The sequence below is a fragment of the Tiliqua scincoides genome, chromosome 5, assembly GCF_035046505.1.
Source record: "Tiliqua scincoides isolate rTilSci1 chromosome 5, rTilSci1.hap2, whole genome shotgun sequence".
Classification (NCBI taxonomy): Eukaryota; Metazoa; Chordata; class Lepidosauria; order Squamata; family Scincidae; genus Tiliqua; species Tiliqua scincoides.
In genome coordinates this window covers 122,721,759-122,741,426 of record NC_089825.1, presented here as the reverse complement: position 1 = coordinate 122,741,426, position 19,668 = coordinate 122,721,759, and the positions used below count along the sequence as shown (strand labels likewise).

General features: G+C 43.7%; 1 protein-coding gene across 1 annotated transcript; it reads right to left on the bottom strand.

Moving 5' to 3' along the window:
- Positions 1–7,233: 7,233 nt before the first annotated feature.
- On the bottom strand, positions 7,234–16,172 carry YPEL3 (yippee like 3). Its single transcript, XM_066628712.1, has 5 exons — positions 15,938–16,172; positions 11,328–11,531; positions 9,327–9,370; positions 7,691–7,799; positions 7,234–7,580 (listed from the first exon to the last, which is right to left on the bottom strand). The coding sequence occupies exons 2-5, from the start codon at positions 11,442–11,444 to the stop codon at positions 7,491–7,493; spliced, it is 360 nt and encodes a 119-aa protein (XP_066484809.1). The 5' UTR covers positions 11,445–11,531; positions 15,938–16,172; the 3' UTR covers positions 7,234–7,490.
- Positions 16,173–19,668: the final 3,496 nt, after the last annotated feature.

Here is a 19,668-nt window from a genome sequence, read left to right as displayed (position 1 = left end):
GGGCTGAGGGAGGGATGGTGTGGTGGACACCTCTTCAGATTCGCATGGCAGGAATGCATCAAAATGGCCCCTAGAAAGGTCCTGTGTGAAGTATAGCCTCCTCACAGGGTGACCTTAAGCACCAAGACTCTCATAGAGCTCCCAGTTGTGGTAAACCTCGAAGATAAACTCGAACAGTTGTCCAGAGGTGACCAGCTCGCATAAACCACCATAAGTAAAGGGTTGGGACATGTGAGCAAGGTACTCAGCAGAGCTGATGTAGTTGTCCCCCTCGCTGTCGTGGGACATGATGGAGAATTCCAGTTGTCCACCACATGCCTCAGGATGAGCTCACAAACTCCCTAGCCATTAACTAAGTGTCATACATGAGATAGGAGACCGACCAGAACAGGCAGGTTCCCTCTCCTGTGATGGGGACAGTAGTATGAGGCACCTTCGCCCCATTGACATTTAAATACTCAATTCCCATGCCAACTTAAATTGAGGAACCCTCATTTACAGTAACTATAGTGATTAAGAAATGCCTCCTATAAGGGAAACTAGACTGCACCACAGAACTCTTGAGCCAGTGCCCTTCCCTAACGCTCCTCTGACTGGAACACAAGAATATGCTGAGCAAGGGCTGGGGATAGCACAAGTTCCCCGGAGAAAAGCTTGTCAAAATCTTGGGATAGCAGAACTTCACGTTAAACCAGAAATACACTTTATTTTACTGTTCAGAGTAAATACTAAAATGATATTTTTCTGTCATTTTACTGACTACCCCTTGGCATCCCGACTTAAAAAGGGTTAAGTTAAAAGGGCCAGTCTGGCCTCAGTTGCCGTATAGGCCACAAGCCTTTCTCAGACAGTAGCACAGGGAAAAAGACAGTCAGGCCTAAGTAATAGGAAGGGTTCTTTAATTCACCCCAGAATATACAGTAGATTTGCCCTTTTAGAGGTTGATTAGGGTGAAATTCTGAATAAGCATTTGTATGGGTAACCTTTGTAAGCAAAAACCAAGTCAGTTTCTCATTGGGCCTGAGAGATATTGAGGAATCCGTGAAACACACATTTCACCCCCTTTCACCTCCTTAGGGGGTCAAATTTCTAAAAAATGCTTCTTAGTGGGTCCTTATGTCATGGAAGGAATATACTCCCTAAATTTCATGTTTCTTGGTCCAGGGGTTTGGGCTGGGCAATGAGTCAAGACAATGAGTCAGGTTTGGGCTTGGCAATGAGTCTTTTTTATATGTATAAAGATTACATTTTTATCCTGATTTTTAAAAGATTACATTTTATCCTTTGAGCTCCTTTCTCCAAGGAGCTCAAAGAATTGCTTGGTTCCCCCTTCAGTTCCCCCAATGTGTACACACAACAATCCTATGAGGTAGGTTAGAGAGCCAGTGTGATGTAGGATTTAGAGAATTATTATTATTATTATTAACAGTATTTATATACCGCTTTTCAACAAAAAGTTCACAAAGCGGTTTACAGAGAAAAATCAAATATGGCTCCCTGTCCCAAAAGGGCTCACAATCTAAAAAGATGCAAAAGAACACCAGCAGGTAGCCACTAGAAAAGACACTGCTGGGGTGAGGGGGGCCAGTTACTCTTCCCCTGCTAAAAAAAGAGGAGCACCCACTTGAAAAAGTGCCTCTTACTTAGTTAGCAAAGGTTACAGCCAAATTCTAACCAACTTTCCAGCCCCGATGCAGCTGTGCCAATGGGGCATGCATTGCATCCTGTGGTGTGTATATGTGGGGGGGGGGGTCACAGAGCCCTCCTCATGGTAAGGGAGCATTTGTTCCCTTACCTTGGGGCTGCATTGTGGCTGCATCAGTGCTGGGAAGTTGGATAGCACTGGACCCTAGGAGTAGGAAGGCCTGTGTTCAAATTCTCACTGTGCTATGAAGCTCATTGGGTGATCTTGGGAGTCACTGTCTCTCAGCTTACTTCACAGGGTTGTGATGAGAATAAAATGAGGAGGAGGAGGAAGAAGAGAGTCATGTACTCTAAGGTCCGTGAAGGAAGGGTGAGATATAGATGTAATAAAATAGGTTAGACTTTAAATGGTTAGACTATATAGGTTAGAATATATGGTTAGAATCTTAGCGTTGCTTGTTGGGTGGACTTATTATTGACGTATCCCTCTGGAGTAGTGTAGATGTGACCAACACACTTCAGGGTTTTTCTTTATAATGTGAAAGTTACCTTGTGATTATTTCCATTGGTTGCATTATGTACCCTAGAGTTGGCTGGAAGCCTACAGTTGTGTTCATCCCATAGTTAGATTTGTTCTTATTGCTTAAACAAGTTACAATAACTGATGCTTTTAACTTAGAACTGAATGCAGAAGTTGCCTCTCTGTGCAGCAGGGCGACAGGTGAATCATAATCTGTCCTCAGTGTCAGAAGGCAGTGTGGTATTTTTTTGGCTAGGAGGAAATTGAAGGAAGAGGACAGTACATATTCTGGAACCTAGGCCTCTTGTGCTTTGTGGGAAGAAACTGTAGCCTAAGGCTGAGAACTTCAGAGCTCAGTGGGAAGCAAGATTTGAAAATCCTTTCCTTATTTTTTCATCTTTACCTAAGAAGTGGGATCGGGAGTGGGTTTCATATAGAATGAGCATTTTGTTGAGAGAAACTGCACAAAACAGAGTTTTGTGAAAGTGAAATTTTCACTTGAGCCATTTGTTGGGGTGTGTGTTTTGTTTTCTTTCTTACACATCTTGCTTTAGCAACAGTGCTGGTGCCAAGTTGCTGGGAGCTCTGGGCCAAAACCCTGCACTGGGCACCCCATGACACCCCTGCCCACCTCCTGATGGTGCATTGGACCCTACTGTTACCACCAGTATTAAGGGTTCAGTGGTTGACCTGACTGGGTTGGTCCTCTAATGGTTGTGGACCTTTGGCCTTTGCCCAGCCTGACTGACCCCTGCTGCCTCCTCTGAAGAAATAACTTCGTTTATATGCCAAGGTGGTTAAATCAGAAATCTCCTCTATGGCAGCAACACCACATTACTGACTATACCATAGTGCAGTGTTATTCAAACTGTGAGACGGGACTCTTTAGGGAGGTGCCAGGAACTCAAAGGGGAGGCGCGGGATGTCTTCTCGCAGCGATACAGTCACACCCCTGGGCAGAATACGAGCCTGTCTTTTTTTTTAAGCAGAAGAAAAGGGAGATGCTCAGCTGCAAGAGTGGCTGCTGCCATCCGGCCCTCTTCTTCCTCCACTTCGAGGCTGCTGCCTTCCGTGTTCGCTGCATGTTGTTTCCTAAGCTGTTCGACTCCAACCCCCATCTGGCAAGTACCGACTATGCTCGACTTGCAGTCCTTAACCCTGGCTGATCCTTGTCTGGTTGGTTCCTAGTTCCCAACCTGGGATCGCTTCTCATCAAAGTGAAATCTCTCTTTTCAACCCCCTCCCTCTTCCACTCCCCCCTTTTGATCTCCAAATCTTCCTGCTTTCTTCCCCCCTCCCCAAATAAAAGGCTTTCTATTTTACCAGTCACCAGGGGTCTTAAAGTTGCTTCCATGCATTTGTCATAGGGGGAGGAGAGAGAGAATCACACACTTTACTTGGCCAGGAGCAAAAAAAGGGTACTGTTTTTAAAGTGATTTATTAATCTTGTTGTTTGACTGAAGAGGAGAGGCTGTATTTTTAAAGTGATGAATCTTGCTATTTGAAGGGAATACTTATCAGCCAATGATGAAGTGATTGCCAGCCCAATCCTATCCACACTTTCCTGGGAGTAAGCCCCATTAACTCTAATGGGACTTACTTCTGAGTAGACATGCATAGACTTGAGCTGTGCATCTCCTAGTATAGGAGACAAATCAGCTTCCTAACCACACCCTTATCAGCTCTGATATATTTTCATGGTCTATTTTTTTTTCCCCCATCAGCTGCTGGAAAAATTTAATTTCATTAAATTAATAAAGGGTTCAATCCTATCCAAGGAGAATGGGAGAAATGACTGGTTGGATTGGGGTCCACAGGGGTGTGTGTGTGTAATGTTGGTCAGGCTGGTTGTTCACAAAGTTCATTTGTTAAAACAATTCTATTGGTATGCTTACAAAGTTTAAAAAAATGAGTCCTCCTGGACCAGACAAAATCTACCTACTCCAGCATCCTGTCTCCAACAGTGATCAGCAGCTGATCATTTATAAAGCATGTATATTGCTGTGTATTAATAATATATTTTTAAGATCTGCATTTAATTAATGATATGATTAATATAATTAATATTAATATAGTTAATATTTCTGGCCACTTCCTGTTTAATGATGTCATTTCCAGCCATCAGGAACATGATGGGGAGTCTTGGCCAACAGCCATGGGGGAGGGGGGGTCAAGGGAGCCACTGGCCGGAAAAGTTTGAATACCACTGCCATAGAGTGTGGGATTTGAGCGCCCTCTTGTGATGCTCTTTATGAGAAAGTCCTATGAAAAGAGAAGTTTTGATTCCCTTCAGTGGAGAGATACAGCCTCCACCCATTTCCCTCTTCTTGCTGCCCTCTGATCCTAGTGTTCTTTCGTTGCATTTCTGGCATGGGAGGAAGGTTTATGTGGACATCTTCCTTCTCTTTGACTTTAAGTTTAGATGCCATGTGTAGAAGACATCTCGCATTACTTGTGTCTACAATGTATTCCGGATATATATACCTCTGAGTTATTTCTGTGAGGAATAGGAATGTTAGACGACAGCCTCCCTTGTGTCTTGTAAAGCCCCCTATCACTTTAATAGATCTAGAACCAGAAGACCTATCTCTATATTTGCCTTCAAACAAAACCCCATTTATTTGCAATTGTCCATGGTATTCATAGATTTCAGGATTGCTGTGAAATCAGTAGATGCTATTATAGCTTTCTCAAGGTATGGGAAAAATACAAGAGGTTTCTGTTTTCACAGTAGCTGTTTTGTTTTCATCTGAGTTTGATAATATCTCTCATACTGAGCTGAGAGACTCTGACTTTATCCTGTCCTGGGCCAAAACAAAAGTTGTGCAGTAAATTGGTGAGATCCATAAGTATTTCCCCCTTGAAATAAAGCTTCCATATTTGGGGCAGTATATATCTGATAACTAGCTGCTGAAGAGGGATAGGATTGATTCTTGCCAGTCATCATTGGAGACAGACCATTGGGCTAGGTGGATTTTTGGTTTGACCCAGCAAGGAAATTCTTGTTCTCAAAAACTTCCACAGTTTTTGAAGGGGGGGGGGAAGAGAAAGTGATCCTTTTGTTCACTGAATTAGATAGAAAGTGTGGTTAAAATGGGTGCTTAAAGTATTATGTGGCATTTCATTTGTACTAGGTGACCATGAGGACATGCCTTAAAAGTATGGAGCAATTATTCTAATCCATGTTAGTGATTTTAAGAACCACAGGGAAGAGCACAGCATATTGTCAGGTATGGATTAAGCTATAATTAGAACTCTAGTTCTGCATTTGAACAGTAGGGGGGGCACTTGAAGTTCACAGTTTTGAACAAAGGAACTGTGATGGTTGAAGTGGGTCACCAGGTTCCTTTGAGGATGTGTGTTCTGTTCTCCAAAGACATCTTGATTAGGAGGCCTGCTGGGAAAGAGGTTATGCCCCCTGCTCTCACTGAGCCACCCAGATGAGGGTAGGAAACCTTCGACTATATCACAGCATACACATTCACACTCTGGAACATTCTCCACTCTGGAACGAGCTCCATTCTGCAGTTATTGAATTGGTTGGTCTTGGAGGTGGGGACAAGTGTTATGTGACAGACGGGGCAGCATGTGTGGAGAAATATGTGAAAAGGAGGTAGATACGTTGGTGGGATGGGTAGACTTTTGTCTAGGGTTTGCAGTTCTTCATCAGGGGAGGAGACTTTTGGTGTCTGAACCTCTAAAAGGGACTTGGTATTAATCCACACATTTTGGAGGCCCTTTACCTAAATAACTACTTCATGCACAAATAGCTAGTAGATGCATGCTCTACATATACTGTACTCTGCATGCTTTACATGCGAAAAAGCCCAAGATATATCCCTGGCTCTAGTTAAAGGATCTCCAGATGGGCAGGAAAAAACCTTGGAAGGCCACTGGCAGTTGGAGCAGGCAATGCTGGACTAAATGGACCAGTGCTCTGACAAAGTGTAAGGCAGCTTCATAAATTCAATTTCCTCATAAGCATGCAAATATATCACCAACTCTTTTCCAATCCTCAACCAAGATCAGATAATTGCCTCAAGCCCTGAGGCTACTAAAAAATCAGATATTGTAGCTGCTAATTACCCTGCCAAGAGCTCAGCTCCTGCAGTTTGCAAGATAGCTGCTAACTGCCCTGCAAGGAGCTGAGCTCCTGCAGTTTGCAAGCATATGTAAATATAGGGAGATAAATGTTTGAGGGATTATTACTCCTTATAAATAAATAAAATATTATTTCTTTCCAGTTCTTTTTTAAAGGCTGGTAAACCTGGGTGGGTCCCACTAGTATCATTTTAAAAAGTAGATCCAGGTGCTAAAAAGTTTGGGAACCACTGGCTTAGCCCGTTTGGAAATACAGGTATGTGCCACTTAAAAACCATTTGCTTAACAATGGACCACATATATGATGGTGGTCAAAGCACAATAAAGATGTTCTTAATGAGGCAATCGCATCTCCCATAGCCTACAGCAGAGTGTTTACAAAACAGAGAGGCTCTTAATGCAAAGAAGAGGCAATCTATCGCCAGTAGCCTGTGCAGCCAGCTAGTGTCTGGCAGGGAGTGCCTGTTTACACAACAAAGGCAATAGATTGACTGAATGTTCACTTAATGACCTAATCACATAACAACGGGGACAGGATAACGTATCCCTGTCATTAAGTGGTGCACACCTGTATGCCCTCGTACCTTCAGTATAAGATGGATGAAATATAATGGGAGTGGTGACTGGCTATATCTAACGCTCTCTGTCTGGGGCTTGCCTCTACTGGTCCTTGTGAAGTTTTGGAAATTTAATTGAATAACTGGAAACATGGCCTTGCTCAGACTACTCAAGACTGGAGTAGCCAGTCAATTGCTTATGGATGGTCTCCTCAGTTTCAGTGTACGCTGCTCCCTACTGTAGGAAAAATGTATAGCCTCAATGCTTTTATTTTTTTATATATAATACATACTCACACAAGCTCACAAATACTGTACAACCCAACCCAACCCTTCCCCATTCCACTGTACATTTGCCCTCTTAATACAGGCATCCTCTGTACACCCCCCACTCCTCCCCCCTCCCCCAAACCCTACTTGCACACTGCCCCGGCCTAGGTGTCTCCTGGTGTGCTGCCACCTTTTGTCACACGATGGCTACATATCTGAGCCATGGGTGTGTCCAAGTGGCAGGTGCTCTGCCTCCTCCTTCGAAACTCAGATGCATTTGGAGGTGATTTGGATGGCAGCCCGTTGGTTGGGAAGGCAGAGGCAGGTTTTGTGGAAATTGTCATTTCTTATGCTCCAGCCCTACGAGCAGCTGGCAAAAGGTGGTGGGAGTCTTCTTTTCAGTCCCAGCCATTGTCCTTGATCATGTGGTTGAGTTCAATGATGTACTTTCCCTCTTTATATTTCTGACTGGTCTCAAAGGCTTGCTCCTGCAGAATAAGAGAAAGAAAGGTGGTGGTGGAAGAAGTGTGGTGAGCTTCCTTAAGGCAGTACATCAGTTTTAGGGAGAGAGCATAAGGGGCACAAAGTGAAGACTCACATATTTCCATCCAAGTGTGGTCTTGCAATTTTCACAGTAGATATCAGCCACAGCATGTAGGCCTGTCAGTAGTACCCGCTCTTCAGCTGGACCGCATCCAACATTCACTCTGTATGCAGAAACAGGTGGAGGAGCACAGGATTATTGGGTGTTGGGTCTGACAACACCCATTAGTTCTTACCCACATTTCCTTGCATTGTCCTAACCTGGGGTAGCCCACCTTCCAACTTTAGGGCTCTGGACCTTCAACAAATGTGAAGAGGAGGGAATTTCAGCAGTTGTGCCCTGAAATTCCCTCTTCTACACAGTTATTGAAGGTCCAGGAGCCTTAAAGTTGGAAGGTTGGCCACCCTTGTCCTAAACCGAGTTTCACCTTGCTCATACACCAGTGGCAGACCTCAAGCTTTCCATGTATGGGTAGCAATCCACAATTCTGCTCTCCAAAGAAAGTGTCCAGATGCCATCCTCCACTGGTGAGCATGACTAGCCCCTGTAGTTTTTCTGACCTTGGAGCTTGGAAAGGTGTGGAGTAGCATTCCCACTGTTGGGCTGTGCTTCTGAGATATTCCAGATGGTTTGAAAATGCAGTGCAACAGGACAAACTGCAGTCCTCCTCCTGAACATAAAGCTGGAAAGTGCAATCATCCCAGCAGAGAGGTGCTCAGAAGCAGGAACTCCCTTAGAGTCAGGAAGGAGGGCTGGGGTGTTGCTCATGATGCACTGAGCTTTTGAGGGACCACAAGCATTGCAGAAGCACAACTGACTGTGCAAGCAATCTCCTCCTTCCTTCCTGAACTTTGCACTTGGGAAGAGGCCTAGGGTTCCTCTGTGCAGCCATGTATGTTTAGATATTTTTAGTGCCTCGAGAATGCAGTCCAATAAAGATTGGATCTAGCCCTCTTCCAAGCTTAAGTGGGAGTTGTCCTTGACCTCCTGCAAAATTTGGGATGCAAGGGGAGGGACAGATCCCTGGCAACCATAAATTTTTGGTTGGCTACTGCAGCCAGCCAACGTTTGTGGATTTCTGTATATGCGGTCCCAGGTTCAATTCCTGCCATCTCCTGTGAGCTGTATGTTGCAGATTCTTGGGTTGGCTTGGTCATGGAGGGACCTTTGCAAACGACTGTGTCTGGAATCTCCCATTTTGAATACGCTCTTCGTTTATGTGCTTACATCCCTCTTTGTAATCACTCTTCTTTTATGCATCAGATTTATCTCTAACCTTATTTCTCAGGCATTAACAATACATTCATGAAAAACAAGATAGAAGGGGACGATTTTCCCTGAGAAGGTGAACATGTGTTTGAGAGGCTGTACTGCTTCAAACTGAAGTTAGGGTCTCACACAGTGGAATGTTCTTCAGTGGACAAAAACATTCCTAAACATAGGAAATTAGCATTGTCAGTACTGAAGGCTAGACTAGAACCTTTCTTCCTGAGATCTAGATTTTCTGTAGAGAGGAGCATTCAGTCATATGAGCCCCCCACCTGCAGTCTGAAGTGGTACAGCCCTGATACAAGTTGACCACCTCAATGAAAGCCAAACCACAGTCATAGTATCTTAAGCCTGCAGCAGGACTGGGATAGAGTATTGGGTGCTGTCTGACCAGAGTCTGTACCCCACCTCTGATACTCACACGGAATTGAATAAATATGCCCGACCTTGGCTTCCTTGAAAAGACTGTAACGACAAGGAGACAGTGAACACATTAAAACAACAATACCACACATACAAAAGTTCTAGAGTGGGAGATATGTTACAGCAAACACAAAAGAGTCCTAGGGCTTTATTTATTGTACCATAAGCCATAACACAACTCTGTTCGTTTTTAAGGTGCCACAAGACTCTCCTTTCTGTTTAAAAAAAGTCTTGAGTGTTTTCCCCTGCAGTTCTTCTATCCCTGCAATGCAGTTATTTGATTTTTCTCTTGTAAACCGCTTTGTGAACTTTTTGTTGAAAAGCGGTATATAAATACTGTTATAATAATAATTAATTCTCTCCACCTTAAGATCTCCAGTTTCACTGAAGTCCTGACCAACAGCCTTTAGTCTTAAACCCCAATTCTCTCTGTCCTCTGATAGACTATAGGCCAAGATTTGCTTTCCTTGCTCCCGTCTGCACTTCCCTGTTTGTTTTTATGGCTCACTTTCAGACACACCCCAGCTATACACACTGAATTCTCTAATCATTAATCAGCCAGCAGCACAAACCTGTTGACCTTGCAGTATCTCAAGCATGAGGGTGGAGGAGACATGGCAAGAAAGAACAGGCCCCTTTTGAGAGAAGCATTAGGCATAAGGAAGCCTATACCCCACTGCCCAGCTGCTACCCGGATCTCTCCCACTCCCCGCCTTCTAGTTCCAGACACCTCTCCCTCATTTGAGAGCTGGGGAAGTCTACAGTGGTACCTGTTTGCTGAATTGCAACTTCCTGGCATATTATTTATTCCTGATGTATGAAATGCAACTTTCTGGAGGATGGCATGGTAGACTTCAACTAGGACCAGAAAGACCCAAGTTCAGATCTCCTCACTCTGCCATGTAGCTTATTGTTTACCTTGGACCAGTTACTATCTTTCAGCTTACCTCATATAGGGAGGTTGTAGGGATAAAACAGGAGCAAAGAGAGACATGTATATATTGTCCTGTTGGCAGGACAAACTAATTACACGCTGGGTAATATTTCTTTACCCAGCATGTAATTAGTTTGTGGAATTCCTTGCCACAGGATGTAGTGATGGCATCTTGCCTGGATGCCTTTAAGAGGGGATTGGACAAATTTCTGTAGGAAAAGTTCATTACGGGTTACAAGTCATAGTAGGTATGTGCAAGCTCTTGGTTTTAGAGGCAGGCTGCCTCTGATTGCCAGATGCACCAGGGCACCAGGACGCAGGTTCTGTCTGTTGTCTTCTGTGCTCCCTTGATGGGCCACTGTGAGATACAGAAAGCTGGACTAGATAAGTCCTTGGCCTGATCCAGCAGGGCTCTTCTTATGTTCTTATGACAGGATGAAAAAATGTATAATAAGTAAAATTAATCAGGGATCCCTCTTATCTTGCTGAATTAACTGTATTGCTCACCAAAAGAAGACTTCCAGGCCTCTTTTCTAACTGATTTGGATTGAAAGGCTTGAGGATTTTCTCAAGATACCCTGTCTAAGAATTTGAGCAAAAGCAAAGATGGAGCATAGTACTGTGGGGAAGGTGCCTCATGCTGGAATGGTAGCAGTGGATAAAATAGTCAAAGAGATCACAGCCCAAATCATAGCCCTGAATAACCCACACCCTTCTAGCTTTTGTCCCCATATGCAAAATGCAAGTACATATTACAGTATTTATTTGTTTGAAATATTTTTTTAATTTAGTCCTCTTGGGTCCCCAAGCAACCTATCTCACAGGGTTGTTGTGAGGATAAGGAAAACAAAGATTGTAAAGGACTTGGTCGCCTTGAAAGTGTTACACAGATAATAGTTATAATAATCGTTAGACTTGGGATAGGATAAAAATAATTAAGCGTAGTAGGGCCTGCTTGCCAACTTTCCTCTCTTTCATTTTTTCAGCAGCTGAGAAGAGCGGCATTCCCTACCCTCATATTCTGTGAGCTTCTCTAACAGGGACATCTTACGTCCCCTTTTTTACCTTGGAAATGAGGTCGTCGTGGTTGGCCAGATGTGCCCGGCAGTGCACACAGCTGTAGCGTCGGTGACAATTGTCCAGGTAGGCTTGAAAGGTTTTGGGTTTGGACAGCCTCACCATTGTGGTGGGGGGGTCACAAAAGAGAGAGAACCCACAGGAGAGTTGTGAAGAAACAGACAGTCCCTATAGGGACTGTACCCACAAACCCTGAAAGAGAAGGCAGGTATGAGAACAGAAATAGTTACCAAAAGCTATGTGTGTGATGGGTGGGTGGGTGGGGGAACAGTATGGGAATCAGAATTCCTGGGTGCTGTTTCCTAGCTCTGGGAGCTAGCCAAGTTCTGTCTAACCGGTCTGGTATCTAAACAAAAACAGTATCATGTGCTTTCCCTCTCTCCCAAGGCAGCTTCTTGGAGGCTCAGCCTGTAATTAACCTCAGTTTGTAGGTCGGCACTGATCATCTCGTGATGAAGCGGCATTACCAGGAATAGAACTCAAGCTGTCCCAAACCACTCCTCTCCAAAGGACCTTTGGTTTATGGCCATTTCACTTTTCCAGTAACACGAGGGTTGCTGCACCAAAGTGAATTTTATCCCCTTATTGAAGAACCTCAGAATTCTTGGCATTCAAGCCCCTCCAGTGCTCCCCCACCAAAAGATCCAGGAGTTTCTGATATATGGTCAAAGATTCCATTTTACTGTTTGTTCCAGTGAGCCATTTTTTGAGAGTTCTGCCACCCACCTTTGGTTTATTGATCTCGCCCAAATACTCGGGATTAAAATCTCTGCTTTAGGCTCAGGAAGTTTTTGGGATGGAGGATGCATGGAGGCTATATGTAGGAATGTGTAAAGTATGCAGAAGCAATGGGTGGGGAGAGAGAAACAACTGATTTTAAAATGCTAGAAAATGCAGTTATGAAAAGATGTTGGGGTGGAGGAGATAATACAAATCATGGATGATTGCAGAAGGAGTTTTATTAGAGCAGTGTTTCTCAAACTGTGGGTCGGGACCCACTAGGTGGGTCACAAGGCAATTTCAGGTGGGTCCCCATTCATTTCAATTTTAATTTTATATATTAGACTTGATGCTACCATGGTATGTGACTGCATATGGTGAAATGTTACAGCTCTGTACTTTTAACAGGCTACTATGTATATTTAACAATGATAGAAAATGGGACTTACTCCTGGGTAAGTGTGGGTAGGATTGCAGCCTAGGATTGTTTAAAATGTTCCTGCTTGATGATGTCACTTCCGGTCATGAGATCACTTCCAGTGGGTCCTGACAGATTCTCTGTCTAAAAAAGTGGGTCCCAGTGCTAAATATTTGAGAACTACTGTATTAGAAGATATGGGGGGGGCTTTTAAAAGAAGGAGAAATGACGGAGAGCTTGAGAGGAGTACTGCAGAAAAAAAAACGCTATGAAAGGATGGGAGAGCAGTTGCTGTGTTGGGAGCATCTAAGTGTGGAAAAGAAGGAACAGGGCAGATGAGTACAGAACTGAGAGCAGGAAAGAAACTATAAATGCCAAGTGAATTCAGAGGGGGAAGATGGACACAAAGCAGCCTGCAGATGAATCTATGAGAGGGTAGACAGAGCTGGGGGAAATACACTGTCTTAGACAAATGCTGTAGGGGAGGGATTGTGGTGGTGGGAGGGAAGCCTGTGGCGGACCCTTTGCATGGAGGACTGGAAGCTTCCTTTGCAAAGAAGAGTGGGTGGGGTGGGCTGGGGGGGCGGAAGTCTGAAACATGATGTAGGGGTGGGGGAGAGAGAAAGAGAGGCGGTTCCTTGAAAGTGAAGCAAATCAGCCAACCCTACAGACAGGGGAATGCTGACTTGGGAAAATGGAGGCTGCATCTCTGCAAACAAAAAGCTGGTTCCGGGTGCTCTAGTACTGTTTTGGGGGGGGGGGGCATTCACAGCACTGTAATGCATAAGATTCTGCATGCCCAGATTTCCCAGAGCTCCCTTTCCCTACCATTGCATTCTCTAGATCAGATCTACATACTAAGCAAACACACACAGATTCTGTTTTGTCCAAGTTGAGGGGGTGCAGGGGAGAAGAATGGGAATTCTCATCCTCTTACACATTTCTAGCGTGGCCCCTTATTTCTCCTAGGGATCAGTAGGTAGTTTCTTGCTAAAGATCTGGTAGAACTAAAGGGACAAAGGAGGCGAAATTAGTGGAAGTGAAAGTAAAAGGGGAACGTAAATATAAAGCAAGATAAGAAAGAATTAAGAGGCAGGTAAAAGAAAGGAGGGAATCTAACTGATATCTTGAATATAGTCTCTATATTCCCATTCCAGTCTTGGCTGCATGCTCTGAGAAATACCATGCACATTTTAAACAAAAATTTTAAACAGAAATTTTAAACAAAAATATTTGTCTCCTAGGAGATACGGCAAATCACCGATATTAATGGTGATTTGGATTCTTTTCTATGCAGAATGTGGGATTGTCTAATGGACAATGGAAACATACTAGCCAGTAGCTTCATTAACATGGAATCATTTTATTTTGTTAAATTCCTCTTGATCACCTGCTAAATAGTAATCACAGACAAAAAAAATACAGTATTCTTTCTAATCTGGATACCAAATATCTTTTAGGTATGAACACTCCTTAATAAGATATTATATATTAGTTTCAGCAATGTGGATTTCCTTTAAGACTGTGGGAACTATGCATGCTGATACAATGTGAAGAGGGATTTGCTTAAGACAGTTTAATGTAGGAACCCTGTAAACAGGTATGTGGGCCCCCTATGAGGTCACAGAGTCCATCTTGCCCCTGATCTCCTGATTTCTCGGGCCCATATAAACAAATATGTTTATGGCACCATATATAAAATATAGACTTGGTCCTAAATTACAGAATACATGAATCGAAGTTATTAATCTTATTTTATAGAAAGTTCAATGTGAATATTGGTGGGAAATAATATTTAAGCAGTCCAGTTCTTGAGGAAAATATGATTTATTAACATATTTCTTTTCAAAAGTATACAGTATGAGCTAATAGATGAATGGGGAGGAGCCTGTGATGAAGGAGGTGGGTCAGGAAGGGAAAGCTAAACAAGATCAGGTGTCTTGTTTTCTCTCCTTTGTTATGAGTTATTGATGATGTATATTTAAATAAATCTGATTCTTATCGGTTTGTTTGTTTAAAATGTTTATGTTCAGTCCTACCTCCCTCAGTCAGAACTCCCAAGGCTGCTTACAACATATTTTAAAACACAATCTAACACAATAAACACAAACAATCAGTAAAAAGGCAGCAATAAATATGAACAACTGTAAAAGGTTCAACAGGAAATCTATAAAACATATACAGTGGGGCGACGACACAATAAAGGGTATCCTATTTGTGCAGTTTGTAAAGGTAGGGTCTGAATGCTCATAAATTAGAATTTCTATTTACATTCTTTGCCACATGGAAATAGTAGCATTTTAATTTAATGGCTTATAGTAAAAAATGCATAGAAGTTGAGGAATAATATGCCAGCCTTGCTATTTCCAAGAAAACTTCTAGGGTAGGCTTATTTGGGGAAAATGTTATTGTTTTTCAATGTTTTTGATAAATTGTGAAAATCTGAATTTCATACACTCATACAGATGTAGAATAAGTATTGACGAGGGACTCTTCAAGAGGGAAAAGTTGTTAGTTTGCTCTTGGGGCTAAGATGAGCATTTTTTTCCCAGCTGAAATATTTGTCAAAATCTGAAATTTCAGGCCAGGAAAGACAATCTTCTTCCTCTTCATCTGGTTATAAATTCAAAATCCTGTGTTCCTGGAGTCTAGGAATGGGGTGGTTGTACTTGCTGTCTTAGACTATAAGGATAGGTTTAAGTAGCCCCCTCTTCATAAACAGTCTCAGAGCTGTGACTCCATTTGGCTTGGCTCTGTGCCGCCAATCAATACTGAGCTGGCAGTTGTATTCTAGGGAAAAACAACAACACTGACTGCTCAAGATGCGAGGGTTGCCATATTACTCTGGATTAAGCAAACCTAAAGCTGCACTCACTTGGATGAAGATGGAGATATGTGCTTATTATAGGACCCTTCAAATGTGAGCATGTTATTGTAATAAAGGAAAGCTCTCCTATAGTTCTGATTTTATAGATTATTTACATTCAGGCTTTGCCCAATAGAATGGAAACAGTATTGACAATGTTTGCTGTAAGGATGGTTAAAATCACCCGAAGGCATATGTGCTATGCTTTGCTATGCTATGCTTTGCTATGCTTTGTCTCATTGTAGCAAATTGGATTATAGTTTGACACCAGGATTACATGCCCACTGTTACCACTGCTGTCACCTCTCTTTTAGGGCCCAACTTTCCAGCACCGCTGCAGCCACAATGCAACCCCAAGGTAAGGGATGAGCTCCTTGATGAGGTCTCTATGATTGCCTCCCTGCCACAGGATGCAGTGCATGCCCCATTGGCAGAGCTGCACTGGCACTGGAAAATTGGATAGGATTGGGCCCTTAATGCTGAACTCCTATAAGACATAACCGCAAAAAAAAAAACCACAGCATTTTGTGACACTTAAAGGCTAATAGATTTATTGCATGTTAGGTTTCTGTACCCACTTTGTACGCCGCTCACCTGGCAGAAGAGAAATGCAGACGATCCCCTTCTTTTGATGGATCCTCCTCACTCTCCTGATGCCCCACTAGATCAGGATGACAGTGTGCTGATACCGCTTTCAGGGAGGGGAGACACCCCACCAAGAGACCTATGGCACCCCAAGAAAAAGATCCAGCTGGGAGTCTAGACTTCCTTCCTCTTGTTTACAAACCAAAGCTGAGAAACAAAGGTTTCTCCTCCCCTTTTTTCTCCCTCTCCCTCCTCCTTTCTGCGGGCTTTCCCCTTTGCTTCTTCCTCTTTTTTTTCCAGCCAATGGGGGCAGGATATGCAAATAAACTGCAGAACTTTTAAAGGGGAGGGGAAGTCATTAGCCAAAGCAGACCATGGACACGTATGAGGGTGGGTGGAGAAGTCACCAGACCAGCCTGCTATGTCCAAGCGCTCCAAGACATTTCAAAATGAGCACCACTGAGCCTTCCTTGAGAACCATGTGTCCACCTTGAGGATTCTTGATCAGAGAATACAACTTTCAAGCAGCCTCCAGCCCCATTTCCTGTGTTAGAAACTTTCAGACAAGTTGCCGTGTTAGTCTGTTGCAACAAAAAGCAACAGAGTCTAAAGGCAAATTTATTGTAGGACTGTACACAGTATAATGTTTTGTGGACTAGAGGAGCCCACTTCATCACGTCTTTGGCGTTATCCTCAGTAACAGAGAAGCACAAAGAAAAAGAGTGAGCCTGAGTATGAATGCGAGCATATCCTTAAGAATTACAAAGTCATCACATCAAAACAAAACCTTCTCTTGGAGCTGTCAAACTCTGAAAACATCATCTTGAAAAATTACCAGGGAGCAAGTTTATTTTAATATTGAAGTGCAGCTGTTGTATGGTGTAATCCTATACCTAAATGGCACCATTTCCATCACTTCCTAAGCCCCTCCAGTGCAAGGAGGGAGGGATAAGCAAGGGCTTGAGCAACTCTACAGAGACGTCGCCTTCCCAGTAACCTTTCCAGTGTTCATGGAAACCTAAAGTACAGAACAGCCATGTGGTAGTTGCCCCAAAATGGCCCCCATTGATCAGACATGAAAGAAACCAATCAGCCACCCAGTCCAACATAGTGGCCTCTGCCAGACCATTGTTGTCTGTCCCCCCCCAAACTAACCCTCCCTGCAAAGGAGGAGGAAGCAGTGGCTGGCACCAGTGAAGGTCTGCACTGGGCTAAGGTTTCCTAGTGGCTTCCAAGAAAAGCTGACACAGCCACCACTGCTGCTGCCAAGTATGGGGGGAGCTGCCAGCACACAACCTGTCTGACAAAAGGATCTCAAACAGTGCCTCCTGTTGCAGAAACTACTATGGCCCAGACAGCAAGGGGGCAAAAACTGAAAGCAACTTTTATTTTTGAGAAAGGAAAAAGTTTAAACAAAAGCGAATAAAAAAAGAAGAGGGGAAAACAAGGAAACCAAACAAGGCTATGTACATATAATTAACATTACTGTACATATAAAAATACAGCAAAAAATAAATTTTGTAGCAATTTTGTAGGCCTTTTTATTCAGGAAAGCCTTTGACTGATGTTGTGGGCTGGCACTTTTAAATGAGATATAATCAATCTTGTCTGATCTTGGAAGCTAAGCAGGGTCAGGCCTGGTTAGTACTTGGATGGGAGACCGCCTGGGAATACTGGGTGCTGTAGGCTTATACCATAGTCTTTCGAGACTGAAGGTTACTAACCATTTAATTTTAATAATTACAGTTTTGTAATTTTGTGTGCTCCTGGGGATTTGTTCTGTTTTAATAGTTTTTATGTTTAACTTTTTAAATATTGTTTTAACCACTCTTTATAGCCTTCATAGATCTCACAAAGGCTTTCGACCTGGTCAGCAGAGACGGCCTCTTCAAGATTCTCCCCAAGATCGGATGTCCACCCAGGCTCCTCAGCATCATCAGATCTTTCCACAAGGACATGAAGGGCATTGTTGTCTTCGATGGCTCCACATCAGACCCTTTTGACATCCGAAGCGGAGTGAAGCAGGGCTGTGTTCTTGCGCCAACCTTGTTTGGGATTTTCTTCACTGTCCTGCTGAAGCAGGCCTTTGGAACTGCAACAGAAGGCATCTATCTCTGGACCAGATCAGACGGAAAGCTCTTCAACCTCTCCAGACTGAGAGCAAAATCCAAAGTCCAGCTGAAATGTCTGCGTGACTTCCTCTTTGCCGACGATGCAGCTGTCACTACCCACTCTGCCAAAGATCTCCAGCAGCTCATGGATCGTTTTAGCAAGGCCTGCCAAGATTTTGGACTGACAATCAGCCTGAAGAAAACACAGGTCATGGTTCAGGATGTGGACTCACCTCCCTGCATTACAATCTCTGCGCATGAACTGGAGGTTGTCCATGACTTTGTATACCTTGGCTCAACGATCTCCGACACTCTTTCTCTCGATACCGAGCTAAACAAGCACATTGGTAAAGCAGCTACCACGTTTTCCAGACTCACAAAGAGAGTCTGGTCCAACAAAAAGCTGATGGAACATACCAAGATCCAGGTCTACAGAGCTTGCGTCCTGAGTACACTTCTGTACTGCAGCGAGTCATTGACTCTTCACTCACAACAGGAGAGGAAACTGAGTGCTTTCCACATGCGCTGCCTCCGACGCATCCTCGGCATCACCTGGCAGGACAAAGTTCCAAACAACACAGTCCTGGAACGTGCTGGAATCCCTAGCATGTATGCACTGCTGAAACAGAGACGCCTGCGTTGGCTCGGTCATGTCGTGAGAATGGATGATGGCCGGATCCCAAAAGATCTCCTCTATGGAGAACTCGTGCAAGGAAAGCGCCCTACAGGTAGACCACAGCTGCGATACAAGAACATCTGCAAGAGGGATCTGAAGGGATGGACCTCAACAAGTGGGAAACCCTGGCCTCTGAGCGGCCCGCTTGGAGGCAGGCTGTGCAGCATGGCCTTTCCCAGTTTGAAGAGACACTTTGCCAACAGTCTGAGGCTAAGAGGCAAAGAAGGAAGGCCCATAGCCAGGGAGACAGACCAGGGACAGACTGCACTGCTCCCGGTGTGGAAGGGATTGTCACTCCTGGATTGGCCTTTTCAGCCACACAAGACGCTGTGCCAGAACCACCTTTCAGAGCACACCATAGTCTTTCGAGACTGAAGGTTGCCAATACAAAGTATCAGTTTTATCTGAAAGGCAGGATATAAATTCTTCAAATCCATAAACAAACCGTAATCCATTTACAATAGATACTCTGTGCATATGTATCTAAAAATGGCTTCAGTATACCCCAAAAGGTGTCAATTCCTAATTGCCATCTTTCTAGGATGATGGTATTCTTTGACAAAGACCTAAGCAGGCTGGGAACCAGGTAAGACAGATTTGAACCCAGCCAAGGGGTTTGGTATAACCAACATCATAGTCACCTATTGCATGACTGGCCAGAAACACCCATTTCAAGGTGAAAAGGGGAGCTCGAGATAGGTCTTGAATGCACACAGGCAAGTCTGCATTCTACGGGTGCAGTACTGTGTAAGTCCCATGGAACTCAATTGGTCTTACTTCTGAGTAGACATGCATAGGATTGTGCTGTAACCCACAGCAGGAGATATGTATTAGAGGCATAGATAGAGTTCATCTGGGCTGCAATTCTATGCACACTTACTGGGAGTAGGTCCCATTGAACTCAATGGAACTGACTTCTGAATAGATATGCTTAGGACTGGGTATTTGCATCC

What these genes read in the sequence shown, in the direction of transcription:
- YPEL3 (XM_066628712.1), bottom strand. Translation starts at nt 11,444, where the DNA reads ATGGTGAGGCTGTCCAAACCCAAAACCTTTCAAGCCTACCTGGACAAT. An exon ending in GCATATTTATTCAATTCCGT is followed by an intron (nt 7,800 to 9,326) that starts GTGAGTATCAGA and finishes TTCTGCATACAG; the next exon opens with AGTGAATGTTGGATGCGGTC. An exon ending in CCACACTTGGATGGAAATAT is followed by an intron (nt 7,581 to 7,690) that starts GTGAGTCTTCAC and finishes CTTATTCTGCAG; the next exon opens with GAGCAAGCCTTTGAGACCAG.